The sequence below is a fragment of the Corvus moneduloides genome, chromosome 5, assembly GCF_009650955.1.
Source record: "Corvus moneduloides isolate bCorMon1 chromosome 5, bCorMon1.pri, whole genome shotgun sequence".
NCBI lineage: Eukaryota > Metazoa > Chordata > Aves > Passeriformes > Corvidae > Corvus > Corvus moneduloides.
The window spans coordinates 48,577,178-48,594,511 of record NC_045480.1 but is presented as its reverse complement, the minus strand read 5'-3'; the positions used below and the strand labels follow the sequence as shown (position 1 = coordinate 48,594,511).

Below are 17,334 nucleotides of genomic sequence, written 5' to 3'. Positions count from 1 at the left end.
TTCATTAAGCAGAACAGTGACTTCCTGTCCATCAACTTGCCCAGTCTGATGGTGTGTATGCCCCCCTGCCCTCCTCCTGAGAGCTCCCAGGGATCTGAGAGATGCTGGTGTGACATCAGATTTCCAACAGACATAAGAGTTGAAACCATACTTAAAGAGTTTAACTTGTTGCTGCACAGCACAAATCATTGCATTGAAGAGATGTTTGAACAGATGGGGAAAATGACCACATGCATGGCAATCAGGCATCCACAATCAGTGGCTTTCAAATGGCAATAAACAGTCATGTATGTATTTCAAAATTTCTCTATGTGATACAGAACATTCCCTACTAACTCATACTAGTTGTTACACTATTCTATTACTAGTTTTGAGAAATACTATTCACCTTTATCTGGAATCCAGAATAAACCTTAACATGTAAGTGCCTTAACAGCATTAATTTTTCAAGTATACACAGACTGAATTACTCTTTCAACATCAGTATTATTTTTAGGAATTTTTCTAACTCATCATTTTTAGGTAGAGTCACCTCATTTAGATTTTCAAATACCTATCCACAGCTTTAAATTAATTCTCTCAGTTCTCTGGTAAGCAGAAATAAGATAATGAAGACTGTTTGGGCCAAAAGGGAATTATGGAGCATGCTATACATTAAGAAACACTGTATATAGTTCAGCCATTAGAAATAACAAAAATTTTCAGGTGTCCAGCACTTTCAGTAATTGCTTGTATGAGCAACTCTGATTTAACACTTCCTTTTCACTGCAGACATCCTGACCTGCCCATTCAGCTCACTGGTTAGCCCTTCTCAAGGTTCTTCTTTTCTTAGAGAATTTGGTTAGACAAGTCTAGCAGCAACGCAGGAATTATCATGCTGGATTATTAATCTAGTATGGTTTCTTTTAAAGTCACCAGTTCCAGGTTGATCCCATTCTTGCTAATTTTGTGAAGGCTGCCATATGGAACAGGAGCAAATTTTAATTATCTAAGTGCTGTAAGTCTGTAAGTCATTCTGTATGTCTGTCCTCTATTCTGAATGCTATTTTGATGTAAGATAAACCCAACTACTTCCAGAATTCACAAAAAGTAAGATTACAGTATACTTTGAAACCACCTTTCAATTTCAAGCCTTCAAGCTTTGTATGGTCTTCAGTTGTGTTTAAGGCTTAGGGGTTTTAAACAAAAATTTACTTCCATACTTGTTACAGTTTCAAATACGTGTTATACTGCATGACACTAACCACCTTCCCAGAAAACCATGGGTTTTGCAACAGTCATAAAAATGCATCACATAGAGGCAAAACGTATTTCACAGACAAAATCTAACATGACTTACCAGGATGAAGATAGCAAATTATACATTCACAAACAAAAATGAACATACCTTTCAATTCACTGCTAATCTTGGGTAGATCAAATGAAACCACCTCATCTGATGTAAACGTGAGATCCTCCTCAAATATCTCAACATGCTGTCCATTTAAAAATAGGTTGATCTGTACAAAGAACACAGATTTTCAAATAGTCAAATCAGAAATCCATTGCAATGTGAATAAGTAAAGCATATTCCTAATTAAGTATTGATCTAGTATACTTCCAGTAATAGCTTTACAGATAAGGCTCTGTTGCTCCCTTTTAAAAGGTCAAAATACAATAACAATTCATTATAAACCTAAAAGAAACCTTTTTTTAGGGAAAAAAGGCACAAAAAAAAGCAATGCTCTGTCCAGTTTGGTATCTTTTAAAGGAAGACAAATCTCTTTCCATCTCACTCTATATACTGCAATATTATGTGGAATTCTGTCACAACTCTTGACAGCAGAATCCCAAAACTTGAATGTTTCCATCTTTGCCATGATGTAATCCCTTTTTCTTCTTAATGTTGCTCTCCATATTAAAGACAAAACTTCTCTCTGCATCCTGTATTCATCTTCAAATGTATTTCGTGAAAGCTGCTAAAAAAAATACATCAATACCGGAATTTTGGGGTGGATTGTTGCTCAGTAGCAACAGTTGGAGTAGACTCTAAATCAAGGACTTTATAGTTTCCCATTCTCTGCCAGCAAGAAGGTGCACAGGGAGCAAGGCCAGGACACCTGACCTGAACTGGCCAGAGGGATATTCCACACCAGAGACCATCATGCCCAGTTATATAAATGGGGAGAGTGGAGAGTTGGCTGGGAGCTGCTGATCGCTGCTGGGGGACAGGCTGGGCACTAGTCAGTGGGTGGAGAAACACTCTGCTGTGCATCACTTACCTTTCTTGGGTTTTATTTCCCTCTTTCTTTTTTTGTTACCTCCCTTTTAATAATACCAACAATTACTACTTTGTTTCAATTATTAAAACGGTTCTTATGTCAACTTGTGGGGTTTATTTTTCACCTTTTTTCCAATTCTTCGCCCTATTACACTAGGGAGGGGGGAGGTGAGAGAGTGGCTGAGTGGCGCTTAGTTGCCAGCTGGGAATAAACTGTGACAGGCCTTTTTCATGCCCAACATGGGACTTAATGGGTTGAGGTAACAACAAATCTGATTAGAACATGTTAGAACAAATTTCTTTCAAGCATTCATTGTATTAGTTTAATAGGCACTGGTCACAATGATTTATTTGCTCTTAAAGTTGATGTGTTTGTTCCTCAAGTTCAATTACATAGTACCTTGCAGTATGTATTCCCTGTAAGGATGTTTATCACCCATGAAAACTGGGCTGAGGTTATCAAGCTGTACTTTGTAACACTGGCTAATGATATGATATAATTGCTGGTTGTGAAACTAATCTGGTATTTGCACCCAGCATTGCTGTCATCTCTGTACTTGGGAGACATCTATCAGAAACTACTGAAAATTAGACCTTTTCTCTTCGGAAACTCAGACCATGGAGGGGACATGCTTCCCTTCATCTTCCCCTTATCCTCCAGGCTAATTACAATAGATCTTGAGAATTTTTAGTATCCTGGGATGCCCAAACCAGCATGTTCCTATCATTATGTCTTCACAAACTCAATTAGGACCTCTGAGATAATCGAGTCCAACCTATGACCCAACATCACTTAGCTCAACTAGACCTAAGTGCCACATCCAGTCTTTCCTTAAGCACCGCCGGGGATGGTGAAGCCAGGGATGTTACCTCCTCTCAGGTAGTTGTATTGTGTGAAAAGGTCGCCCCTGAACCTCCTCTTCACCAGGCTAAACAACCACAGCTCCCTCAGCTGCTCTTCCTGACACTTGTGCTCCAGACCCTTCACCAGCTTTGTCACCTTCTCTGGATGTGCTCCAGCACCTCAAAGTCCCTCCTAAACTGAGGGGCCCAGAACTGAACACAGGACTCGAAATGTGGCCTCACCAGTGCTGAGTACAGGGGGATGATCACTGCCCTGGTCCTGCTGGCCACACTATTGCTGATACAGGCCAGGATGCCACGGCCTTCCTGACCACCTGGGCACACGCTGGCTTATGTCTTCTGAATATGTTCCAGGCCTTGTTTAAAGTTTAAACAACTATTTAAGACCACTACCCAGAGATCAGCCCTGCAGAGAAAGACTTGGGGGTGATGGCTGATGAAAAACTCAACATGACCCAACAGTGTACCTTCACAGCCCAGAAAGTCAATCGAATACTGAACTGCATCAAAAGGAGTGTGGCGAGCCGGCTGAAGGAAGTGATTCTCCCCCTCTACTGCTCTTGTGAGACTCCACCAGGAGCACTGTGTACAGTGCTGATGTCCCCAAAATAAGAAGGACATGGAACTGCTAGAGGAAGTCCAGAGGAGACCATGAAGTTCAAAAGAGGACTGGAGCATTTCTCCCCTACAGAGACAGACTGAGGGAGTTGGGGCTGTTCATCCTGGAGACAAGAAGGTTGCGTGGAGACCTCATAGCTACCTTCCAGTATCTGAAGAGGTCTACATGGAAGCCAGAGAGCAACTCCTCATCTAGTGATAGGACAAGGGTAATGGGTTCAAATTGAAAAAAGGGGAAATTTAGGTTCGATATTAGGAGGAAGTTTTTCACTGCGAGGATGGTAAGACACTGGAACAACCTGCCCAGGGAAGTTCGTGATGCCCCATCCCTGGAGGTGTTCAAAGCTAGGTTGGTTAAGGCCTTGAGCAACCTGGTCTAGTGGGAGGTATCCCTGCCCATGGCAGTGAAGGCTGGGGCTAGATGATCTTTAAGGTCTATTCCAACCCCTTCAGATTTTATGTATGAACTGCCCTGAGGTTGGATCATTAAGAGTGGCAGGGTGCATGGGGCAGTATGGGCAAGGACTGTGAGCAGCTCGCATTTTGGAACTTCACCCTTGAACAAGTGCAGAATCCAGAAGAACTAGTAAAATATTTGGAAAAAGTATACTGCCACCTTGGCAATCCCAGAGAGACACAAATCACTGCAATGTCCTGGCCCAGGCCTACCGAGCTCTGTTTGACACTATTCTTCTCAAGGGGAAAAGAAGGTCTCTGGATCCAATGACAAAACCCCTGCAGCTACTCCAACCCTGGCGACAGGCACTGCAGAGGAATGAGAGCACCTCCTAATTATCAGTCACTCCTGTACACAAGAAATGGACACAAAACTCAGCTTGTAAAGGTGGATGCAGCAGGGCCATCACAAGAACAGGAGAAAGAGGCAGCGCAAGATAGGTATCTCTGAATAAGCTGTGGGATATGCAAAAATATATCACCTGTTGTCCAGGTCAGCACATAATCACCTGGCTGCTATGATGCTGGGATAATGAGCTAGTAGCCTGTAATTAGACAGTAGGGAAGCCAAGTAGCTAAGATGACTTTCTAGGGAAGGGGCCATTGACAACTGGACTTGAAAAAGGGGTCTAGGTCCTCAGCCCCTGAAGATGACTCCTGTTAAGCCTGAAGGAAAGGTATCCTTCCAACGAAAATGTTGTATGTTACCCAGAGAAGAAGACCACAATGCAGGGAGGTATCCGGTTCTTGAAGGCATTAGCCACGCTAGAAGTGATTTATTATGACCTGACTAACGTGCAACTACCCACAGATCTAAATGAAGCCCAATTCCTGTGACCCACAGGTCAGCAATTTGTATGCAGCACATCATCACTGTATCCTAACTGACTGGCAGCAATGACCTGGAGAGACAAAGAGGCACCAGCCGTGAATCAAGTGGCTCAACACCTCCAACAATATGAAAACCAAAAAACCCGGTCTTTCTCCCCCATATATATATATGGACCAGTATCTCAGCTTTTAACAGTAAGCCTTGATCCCCTTGATCAAGAGGAAGGATGTAGAAAGTACACACGGCAGGGTACCCTTCAGTTTTACCTGTGGGACCACTGACATGAGGAAGTGGGATTGAAGTGAATGACATCCATTTCATCTCTACTGGAGGACTCCCAGTATGAAAGATTCAGATGCAATCAGGTTAAACTTGAGGAACAAAACAATATAAACCAAATTAGCTGCAGCAGTTATCAGTGCTCAGTTGTCAGCAAACGCAAAATAACTCTACTCAGCACTTTCTTATAATTGCCCTTGAAGAATAACTCATAGAGACTTGCCTTCAGTAGGTTTGCTGCAATTTCTCCCTACATAAAAGTTTCAGGTTACCTTCAAAGCACACATGGAAAACAACTACTATTTGAACTGTAAAACCACTGGTGATCTATGATAAAATCTGTACAATTGCATAAAAGCAGTGGAAACAACAAACAAGACATTGAATCCAAACTGACACCCAGCAAGGTGTTATCAAACACAAAACAAAAGAAGCCATTGTGGAAATGTTAACATAACTCAAAATCTGCTTATGGAATTTTTTTAGTTTTAGGTCAAATGCTGACCTAGAGCAACTACACTCTTTGTAACTGAACTTCTAGTTTAGAAAATCAGTTAATTCATACTTACTTACTCTGTAATCTCTTACTGAACAGTAGTTTTTAAAACATGGCTGAATTTGGAATCAAGGACTTGAATCACGCCACATTTCACCCTCAGTACTACTGGAGGACAACAGTGACACACTGCATTTTGCTGACAACATATCAGTGCACACTTATCCAATTAGTTACACAGAGCAAGGACTTTGATTTTCTGTACTGACAAGAGTAAGTGAGACACTGCTTTCTTTCCTTGTTAAATTAGGTTACTGTTTAATCTCAGCATTTTACAAGTCTGGAACACAGTGCTAATTAGTAAGTTGATATTTCATTTGATGAACAAAACAGTGGTAGGCTAAGCTTCCATAAAGATAATAATTTCACGCTAAACTTGGCAAAGACAAGCCATTTGTATAAAGCAAAATGTAAGTGATGATAAAAGTAAGTATTCTTAGGCAACAAGAAAGGTAGGTTTTTTTAAAATGCTTTTCCACTGTGCAGAGTTTATAATTAACTTAGATTTAATAACTAAATGGCACCTTGTCTGTAAAGTTGTGAAATTAAAATATTTTCCATTAATGAAGAATACTACTTAAAGAATAGGGCTTGGTTGTGCTAAGCACTGTATGAGCGTTAAAGAATGAAAACTAAACAGTCCCTTTCTGATTCAGTTGTTTTGTTTGTTCCCCCTTGCCCACCTTTTCACTTGCTGCCTGTGCTCCCAGAGCTTCCCTGTGCCACCCTAAGCAGAAAGCTGTCACAACCCCTGTGGCCTAAGACAGACCAAAAATCTGGCCTTTGGCCACTTTCTTGATGGTGGATGAGTGAGAAGGCTCTTACTCAGTATTAGAATGCCTTGGCATGAGAGGAATGCAACAGTTACAAGCTACTTGAAGACCTTGGAAAAAGAAGGGCATATATGAAGTTTTGTCTGCAGTCTTCAAAGGATAAATTAAATATCTGATGGCACTCAGTAGAACAGAGACCGATATTTATAAATCCAAACATTTTATGGTTTCAGCAAAACCAGTTTCTTCATCTTGAAAATTTCAAACTAGACAGGGGTACATGCATCACAGAGAAGAAGTAGGCTCTAGATGAACATGTCATCTTACACTGTAATTTCTCACCTAGGGCTGCCTTGACATCTGAACTGTTAGTTCTTGAACTGAAATAACCTATTGCTATGAACTGAATAGGGCCACAGAGTCACAGGCTCCTCCATGATAGTCGGCACAATAGTGGCACAGGCTTTCATCATTTCCGTTCTTGTAATACAGGCAAGAACAGAAATCACTACTTCTATTTTCACAGACAGGGTACCTGGAAGGAAAACGCCCAACTCTGTTAAGGTAAAACCTGTTGAATCAGAGGAAATTCATTGATTTTAATATTTATTCCCAGTAGTAACACAAAATACATCACTCCTCAAAAACTCAGAAGATGTGTCCAAGTTCAGAAGATTAATGTTCCACTCTCTGAACACCCAACTGCCCACTCGTTAAAGAGACTCCATTAACCTCCAAACAAGTCTACAATTTTCTTAAGTACTCTCTGCAAATGCAGTAAAAATAATTCAAACCTGCAATTCCAACAACATGAAAAGAGAAGTTCAGTTTTGATGTAAGATATTTCAAAATTAGCAGCAATTAAAATGAAAGGTTGGCAAGTTCAACTGTTGCAAAACATTCAGTGTGAGTAACATTAGTCTCTGAGGAAATATTTTTTAATCAAAGTCACCATACTACTTGGCAGTTTTATAACTCAGTCACCAAAAAATGCCAGAATCAGCAGAATTTTTCAAATTACTTCAAAGAAAACAGAACACAGACTTTAAGCAGTAGGTCTTACCTGAACATTGCTTTTGGGATAATAGAAGAAAAATGGCTTCAAAACTGGAGACCTAGACACACAAAACAAGCGGCATAAATGCATTTAACTAGAAATTAATGAAACTGGCAGATCATACACCTTTGGACTATTCATACACCAAACACTTGGGAAATTAAAGCCATTCAACCACGACTAGCAATGGTTTTTCGAACGACTTTGGAAAGCCTGAGAAGTGTAAAAACTCCTTTAAATTCCATTATTAAGAATGTAAGACTTTGTTCAAAAAATTCAAGGAAGTTTTACTGAGGAGAGGTAGCCAAAATAGCAAAAATGTTTTCTTGACAAAGGATGTGCTTCATGACATTGAAGTCTACTACACTGCCAGCAGCCCCACATTACCTAGGCCAGCTACACAGGGCTACTGGAAATACAGCCACAGGTTCTTCTCCCATCTTTGTGTGCAGTATTTGCTTAATGACAGAAAGTTTTAGATGAATAAGGATGAAAAGGTGAGGATATAAAGTACCACAAGATTTTAGCCATATCTAGAAAAAAATTGAATCAAGCCAGGATTTTTTTTTTAAATATGCTCAACATTATTATGTTCAGCTCAGTCATGAAATGGTTTCATGCTACCATTTTGTGGGATGTTCTGACATTTGACCTTACATTTCTAGGTGAAGTGAGCTCATACAGATGTAAATTTGGTGGGCCCATATTCTAAACTAACAACTACAGGAGAAAACTGGTGCGGAAATTTGCATGTATTAACATGGTCGAGCTACTGCCTTGCCATGAAGTCCCACTTCAAGTTTTCCCTACAGCTCATTAAGCAAAGACATTGCCATGAGCTGATCAGAGACTCACATAAGTCACATTTAATTCAATAAAGGATTTTACTATTTGCATGCATATCGTATAGCACTCACTATTTTCTTGTTACCAGTTATTAAGCATAGTGTGACACAGGAAGATTTAGCTGCTTCTGTGGTTGCTGTCCCAAGCTGGGGAAGCTTGTGATGGTGATTGGTAGGAACATTATCATCACACATTACAACAACTTAACGATCAGGAGTTAACTTACACTTTGGGGCGCCCTCCAACAATTCCAGTGAGGCCAGGGGCTGGAAAAGGAAATTAAATTCACAAAAGAATGGTTAAAGCCATCTTCAAAACATATCAGAGCTCACAGCTTATCAAAGCTTGAATTGATCCATTTTTAATAAATGCAGGGAAATCTCCATAAAATTACATATATTCTCATAAATTAACAAAACTGAACATTATATACAAGTTAAAAGGCAAAACACGTAACTGTGAATTTTAACCAAAAAGAATTTAAATGTGCAAAGCATGAACTAAATCTTTAGAAACTTCTTCAAAATATTTTATATATTAATGCCAGTGAGGTAATACATTTGATAGAAAAAGAACTTAGCTTTAGTTTTTTTGTCATTCTTTTTTATTTACTTTCAAAGAGAGCAGAGAAACAATTCTGATGGACCATAGTTTCTTTTAACATTTGTTTAATATAACTTTGCTTGTTTAGATTAACTTTTATTTGAATCATTCTCTGTAGCGTTTAAACCAACTTTGCTTTTTTAAGGTGCTGGGTACTGGAGATCCCATTCCCTCTCTGTGATACATAGGTAATTTAGGGGCTTAAGGCACTAGCATGAGCCCAGATCTGTGGTAAGTCAGCACTGTAATATCAGCTTGCCAGGCTCTACTATCATTAAACCCATCTGCCAGGTCCGTATTTCTGAAAGAAACAGCTCTGCTCTCCTCATCCTGAGCATAGCTTCTCACCCTTCTTTCTGGCATGGACAGCAGGAACGAATACATGATGCAGCTCCAAACAGTATTGCAGGGGAAAGAAACAGTAAAATAAATATTTTAAATCAGCCTAAGAATTAATTAACAATTACATTAAGCAGTCTCTTAAAAACAAGTGCTGTGGAAAGCTGCCCACATAGTATATTTGGCCAAATTAATTCTGGCTAAAATGGGCTTCATGCTTTCTCCAGGTGTGAATTTCCTCTGTTTGTGCTCCAAGCAAACTAAAAGCCATGTAACTGTGCTGTTGTGATACTAAAGCTAACAGTAATAACCTCTACTCCAGAGCAGGCTGTTCTAGCTTGGATTCAGTGCCTTCTCAGTGTGGACACATACCAGTGGCAGCAGAGATTACAGAGCCTTGCTATATTCATGCTCATCAGAAGCAACTTCCCAAAAAAAGTCTGATGTTTGATAGTAAAGGGGAAAAAAAATGCCTTCAAAAGAAACAGTACCAGAAATAATTACCTCCCTATTCACTAAGTACTGTTAAAAAAATGTGGTGGTAGACAGAATATGAAAGAATCCCTTACATGAGCATTACACAATTTTAAATGATCCAGTGAGGTTTCAGCCCTATACATCTTACCTGTGCACTCATTCAAGCAGAACTGCCACTCAGCAACAAAACCAGCTGCAGTGATTTTATTGAGTTATGTGCCTAGTTTGTTTATTTAGGTTGCTGGGGAAGGAGGGTGGATATAGTAAGATCATGTTGAAAATCTAGGTCCATAAAGCTAGTTAAATTATCTGTGGATTGTCATATGGGTCACTTCCTGCTAGGCAGCTGAACTGCTCATTAAGGATACCAGATTTTATTTATACAACATCAATTTCAACATCCTGAAAGCTCTGAAAGCAAGCTCTTCACTTGCCTGCTTTCACACAATGGTTCTTGGCTCCTACAACGAAGTAGTTCTCAACATTGACAAGAAAACAATCAAAGTAAGAGCAACAACTGCTCACACCTCAAGGCTGAGATAACCTTCTAGTGCTGCTTGCTACTGCTCGTCTTTCAAGGCTCTCCAGCACAAGCTACTGTAACAGCAGATCTGTCTTTGGAGGTACTACAACTGTCCCTGCAACTGCAGAGCAAAGCTACACAGATATCCCAGTTGCAACATTATTGTTTATGTTATGATTATTGTTTATGTGAATATAAATAAGGTGGAAGCACTTTTAAGTCCAATTTAATTTTTATCCATATGAAATTCCTAGTTAGGCTTCAGGCAGAGAAGACAAAGGAAATCTTAAATCACTGATTGTAAGCCACAACCAGTTTGTTAATTCTGTAAACAGCACAAGAGCACTACACCTCACCTCAACCCACAGCTCAGATTCCTATTACATCTCTCCAGTAAACCAAAAGAAGGCAATGGAAGGTGTAGTACACCCAGGTAATAGTGAACCTGTCACTGTGGCCAGACCTACCTTCTGCTAATTAAATTATGATCTCCTTGGATCAACCATTGTCCCAAGAAAACTTCCTATAGAAGTATCTCTTCATGCTGTACTTTATGCTTATGTTGCACTGCTTGCTTAAATATCTGTACAGATGCTCTCCCTCCTTTCTGGAAGACTTATCTTTATTTACAGTGACACAAACAATTTGTCATGCTTGTAGAGAATATCAATCAGGCTGCAGTCTCAAATTGCTAAGATTCTCAGCTAAATTGAAGCTCTTGATCTCCTTTCCCAGAAACGTCACACAACCTTTTTTTGTCATCAGAGCTCCATTCCTCAGTGCCTCAAGGCAGATAAAAGTATTGTCTCACCTGCTACCAGCGAACCTCTGGAACAAGTTGCTTCATTCCAAGCTAATGAACTCACCACCACTCTCTGCCAGCTTCTGTGCATCAGGATGGCATAAAACTGATGCACTGCAAAAAGTAGTGATTACCTTTAGATGGGAGACCTTCCTTTCAGTGCATCTATATCCTGCTCCTGTTCATCTGCAGGTACAGTATTTGTCTCATGTAATCATCACACTGCGCATCATGACACTTACTTTGAGTCAAGCATTTGATCCAAAAGCCTTCCATTTCCTCACAGTGTCTGGGGACCGAGCCTGAGAACTACAAATTCTCCAGATGGCTGGGCATTTAAAAACAGTGAGCACTGGGGATTACACCACTGGATTTCCCGTTTTTATTAACTCCCAAATATATGACATGGTTGGAAAAACTTCAGGCACCAAGACTTGTAAATCTACTCCTTTCTAGGTGACCAAGCTAGATTCCTTTGGATTCTGTGTTTAAAGGTTTAAATCTACATTTACTCTATTAAATAAATAAATAAATAAATAGTTAGAAAGTGCTTTTCCTTGGTTAACCTGCACAATTCTTCACACAGTCTTATACTGTCTTTTCATTTTATGACTCCTTCCTCTAGGCTTCTTTAAGTCTTACTCATTTTCAGCCCAAGTATCTTACAAAAAACAAACCATCATCCTCTGTATATACATGTACATATAATTAATTATTTGTCAGGTTTTCTTCCTTGGTGTCCATGATTCTGCCAGCACACCTGCAGACTCCCAAATTTTGGGTCCAATGGCAAATTTGATCCAAATCGGAAGGATGGAGAGGAATCTCGAGAAAACCAAAGCACACTAACATCCCATGACTGGCACTCCCCTGTGAGCAGAGATGTAGTTACAGATATCCATGTAAATAATACAAGGTGAAGCCCAGTCAGGATACACCTCCTTGCTACAACAGCTTGACCGTTCCTGGTTACCCAGGTATGTTTTATCTCTCCAGCTGCCTCTTGATCTTTTTTATTTTCTCACTCTATAAAACCCATCTGTGGATAGACTTGCAAATAAAAACTCTTCTAAAAATCACGTATGATACACTGGAAAAGACAGGAAGTTTCTGATAAATTTCATGAACAGAGGTAGCTAGCAAACAAAAGACTACTTGGGAAAACCAATGTTGCTCTCAGTTGGGGCAATTCAGGAAATGGATCCACTGAAAACCAGCCCCAGCAAAAGATGCATAAAATCAGCACCTATTTCAGTATGCAGAACCACCATGTTCTAATACATTATAATCTATGTCATATATACCACACCCTGTAAAATGCCCCACAGCAGAAAGAACTCTGGCTGGAACTTGCAATCAACCTATGAGATGCAAATTTCCACCAAAACAAGCTTCATTCCTTCCAGCTCTCATTATTCCCCACTGGATTTACAGATGGTGGAAAAGCCTAATGTGCTGCCTCCTTAATATTCCCTCTGTCCTATCCCAATCCTACTTGAATGGTCACACCCACTTTTGGATTAATACTTCTTTAATCGACTTCTGTTAAAAAAACCCCAAACTTCTGTACAATTCTGTGTATTTTTCAACAGAATAAACCATGCAACATACGAAGGATGCTAGACTGCATGAAGCATTTTGTAAAATGTTTTGGAGTAAAAAAGCATGAAAATGCTCCAACTACTTGAAATCTAAAAAGCTTTAAGCACTTAAGTTTAATAAAACTTTAAGGTTTTTTTGACGTTTCACAGAATTTCAAGATACAGTGATGTTTCTTGCTGAACAACTTTCAGCTTTTGACCCTTACATTTCCAGTGACTGAATTAGCTCAACCAATAGGTTATTTATGTATTTACTGCATATTCTAAGGAATGATTCATGTATTTATATATAAAAAACAGACAAAGTAGTCCACTTGTCAAGCATTATTTTTCTAAAGTGATCGAACTAGAGAAATATGAAATCTCTATTGACCTTTTACAAAACTGAGGTTTTATACTCAGCAGTTCTTACAATATGGTTGAGCACCAGCACAAAATGCATACAACCTTTTTTTTTTTTTTACAGAGGTCAACTGTATGTTCTTAATTATTCTATCTATGTCTTCTGAAAACAGCAGATAGTTTATCTTCTGCAGTATTATTCTCAAAAAAATGGGGACTGCAGTAAACTGCTACAACAAGGACATTTCTAAAAGCATCTTCCAACACAGGACATCAGTCAAAATATTTATATATACTCAAGCACTTTAAAATCTCAAGTTGTATTAACCAGCTGTCATCTTAGTGTCAAACTCCGGTCATTTTAATGTGAAATAAGGGTCAGCACATGATTTCAGCTATTAGTAAAATATTTCTTAGCTACTGAACCCTCACTAAACTATGAACGCCAGATTCCCACAGTAAAGGCTCTTCTTGAGCCTCTTCTATGCCGCATTTCATTCACAATGAAGTATCTGAATTAAAGAAGACAATATAAATATACTAAATCAACAGAAAGTATTTAAATTCTAACCATTTGGCTGACTGGACTGTACATAATGAAGATATTTTCACTGAATAATACAAACCAGGCCTGTGATTGCTAGCTTTTATGAAGTGAGGGTGAACTGCTATGAACTGAACATTGCAGAACTGCACTGAACTCCCATAGCCTACTACAGATTTAAAAATTTGAGTCTATGTGTCCAGGATTCTCCAGTGCCAAGCACAGGAATCTCACTTTACAGAACAGAAAAATAGCTGTGAAGACCCCACTATTAGGACTGAACAGTACAGACTGAAAATTATTCTTTTTTTTCAGGAGACCAACATGCATAAAGCCAAGCAAACTTGCTGGTTGCTGCTAAAAAAACCCCTGGTTATTATCAACTTTCAGACTACTGAGGACTAAACAGAAAGAATAAATTAAATAATTAAAAGGTTAAACTCAAGTATTAATTGTAAAAAAGTATTAAAAGATGGGATAAGGTATGTTTGGGCTTTTTTTTAATAGTATGTATCCCTTTAAGCTCATCAGAACAGCATAATACAAATGAAAACTGATTAAGTGTTTGAACTTGTGAACTAAATACCATACTCAACAGAAGTTTACAGTAAATGCCTTCCATTCCAAACAGAAAATAAACAACAAATCGCTCTCCAACATGGCACGTCTATTTACAGTAACTTCAAATTCTTCTCTGGGCTTAAGAGTCTCATCTGCAGTTTTAATAATACTTAAAAACAATTTCTGTGGGAGTACACTAATGTGTCCCGCTGGTCTTCAACAAAAACAATGGAAATTTAAAAAGCATTATGAAAAGAAGTCAGGGAATAACTAAGAAAATCTCAGTCATTCACTGTTGACTATGGAAGCTTCTTAAAAAATGCAACAGTCTCAAAATTCTCTCTTGCAGGTCTAACAGGTCCTTGTCTATATTGCAGAGCACAAACACACAGAGGCTTCAGCCCACTTCAACATATAGATAGCATTCCTTTGTTTTACACAGAGGATGAGATTTCGTAAGAAATTGGGAATTTCAGATCAGCACAATGCCTTTAGATGGTTGTCTTTCTACTGATGTGGATGGGAGCGGGGAAGAATCAGCATTCTCAAATTGATCAGAAGCTATACAATATACAATGCTCTCCTTTTATGAGATCTAAGTTTTATTAGCCTTGACATATACAAATGCCCAAAACCTGTATCATATCCAAAGATCATATGCTGCAAAGTAAGTCAGAAGTTATTAAATACTGATATTAAGACTCCAAATTCACTAAAAAGCACATCTGATAACTCAAGACCTAGCATCTGAAGTTTTAAGTCTCTGAAGTGAAGAATTATGAAGATTACTCCTCAACAAAATTATTGTGATGTGCTTTTTAATCACAGGAAGAATTTATTTTCATTTTACTGTTGCTCCCTGCGAAGTCTGAAAAACCACAACTGAAAATTCCCTCAAAAAGTTATCAGGAAAATAGGTAAAAAATTTTGACTCAAGTGATTTAAATTTAGCCTAAGTGAGAAACACCAAAACTAGGCTTTTAGTACTGATTACTAAAGACATTAATCTATTTTACCTACAATTACTAATTTTCATGTTATGGTTTGCCAAAATAAAACTACCTATGAACTCCAGCTCACAGCTCCTCAAGTAGTGACTAGCAGGCTAAAACCACCTGATGAAACACCAGAAGTGACAGTGCTCCTGGATTTCACTACAAAAGATGCAGCAGGAGCTCTTGTGACTCTCCACCCTTATTCTGAACCATCAAACCTCTATTCTCAATCTCTCTTCTCCTCTACTCCCCATTCCTAAATTTTAGCCAAATTTAAGCTTGGTCCCCTTAAATACTGGTGGAGTTGCTCTTCAGCATTTCTTACAGGGAAAGCAGAACCAAGGACTCTTGATTCACATTCTTTTGTGGTCATGCTTTCTTGCACTATCTCAGGAAACCATCTGTAAAGCAGACAGAATAGTTTCCAGTGTTACTAGATGTTAGAAAGCTTAGCTGATCATCTTCATACAGCTTGCTAAAGATTCTTGGATGAAAGCTGCTATACGTGAGGATTATTATCTGTACAACTGCCCACACATCACTTAAGAGTAACAAACACCAAACTGCTACTGAGGGGAAAGAAGAATAAATAAATACTGTTAAAAACAGTACTCCACAACCACTAGATACAGTTCAGCCAGAAGAGAAAATATTTCCCTTTTTTTTCTTTTTTCCTTTTTGTCCAGTACAGATCTGAAAGTGTACTTTGTTTTTTAAAGGTCACTCTTAAATGTCCCAAAATAACAGAATGAAGTGTTTCAGTTCAGGTGACATCACCCTGCAAATCAACAACTTCTCCTTCCTCCCTGGTGTCCACTATGAAGGATTTGTAATTTGTTCCTGCTTTTCCCCAGTTCTTCATTAAAAGAATATGCAAAACAAGAAACAAGGGTTATTTGCAATGACTCTCATAGTCACTATTTCACCTCCTGAAAGTGAGCTAATGTAGGAGAGTTGGGAGGGGCATGACCAAGCTGGCAATCTTTGAAACACAGGACTTCATTGTTTAAAGGATTTTCATCAGGAAAAGCCACTCATGCTTAAAATCTCATTTGGTGTGTATCCCCACAACTGCCACCATTTTGGCAGAACAAAGCCACATGAGGCTACATCACACAGATCCACATGGGCAGCACAAAACCACATTCGATAGGCATGCTCTATCCATGTAAGAGAGAGCAGCCACAGCAATTTTTATTCAGTGCCCAATGAGAAAAAGTGGTGCAGCACGGTACAGAATGGGACCTCAGGTGCTCACTGCCCAGAGCACTTACACAGAGGGCACACAAGGCTCAGGTTCTGGGTTCTCTGCCTGTGGACGCTCTGATCCTCCCACGAGGGTGACCAAACTGCCATAGGGCTTGCTCTGCCTCTCACTGAAGCTGTGACACTTTGGAGAGTTGTAATCATTTGCAAAAATGTCCCACTGAAATAGAGAGGAGGGGAACAGCTGAGGGAAATGGGGGAGGGAAATGAACACCAGGTGCTGTTACAGGAGAATTCACCTAGGACGACAACAATCTCAACAGTCTTAGGTCTGGCTTCTGTTCCCAAGATCACTTACCCATCTCTACAAGTCTTGTCTGTGGAGCTGCCAGTTTTAAGACAATTAAGCATCAAGAATTCTTTGTTCTGCTCTTCACAGCAAGGTCTGGAAGTCTACACTACTGTCAGAAACTAAGCATCGTTAAGCTGATGTAGTTATTAGTACAACACTAATTACTATTTGGCAGTGTTGCAAAATTCTAAATCTCACTGAAGAAAGAAAATTAAAAAGATTCTCTAAATCACTGCTTTACACATATTCCACATCAACAAATAGCCTACTAAGCACTTACATCCCAAATCTGACCCTTCTCTGCTTACGCAAGAGTTTATGAGTGCAGGTAATAGAGAAATTTACCACACAACAGCAACAGAAAGAAGTGACTGTATGAAGCAGTGCCAGTACATCTTCCACAAATTAAAAAAAAGAACGACTATGTGGTTGTTCAAGCACTTGGAAG

General features: G+C 39.2%; 1 protein-coding gene across 1 annotated transcript in view; it reads right to left on the bottom strand.

Annotated features, from left to right (window-relative positions):
* Positions 1 to 17,334, bottom strand: part of LOC116444738 — a 56,993-nt gene that overhangs the window by 12,860 nt on the left and 26,799 nt on the right. Inside the window, exons 14-16 of the mRNA XM_032110411.1 lie at positions 8,768 to 8,807; positions 7,702 to 7,753; positions 1,388 to 1,499 (exon numbers count right to left, since the gene is read on the bottom strand). Of these exons, the coding sequence (XP_031966302.1) occupies positions 1,388 to 1,499; positions 7,702 to 7,753; positions 8,768 to 8,807 (204 nt within the window). The remainder of the gene's footprint in view (positions 1 to 1,387; positions 1,500 to 7,701; positions 7,754 to 8,767; positions 8,808 to 17,334) is intronic.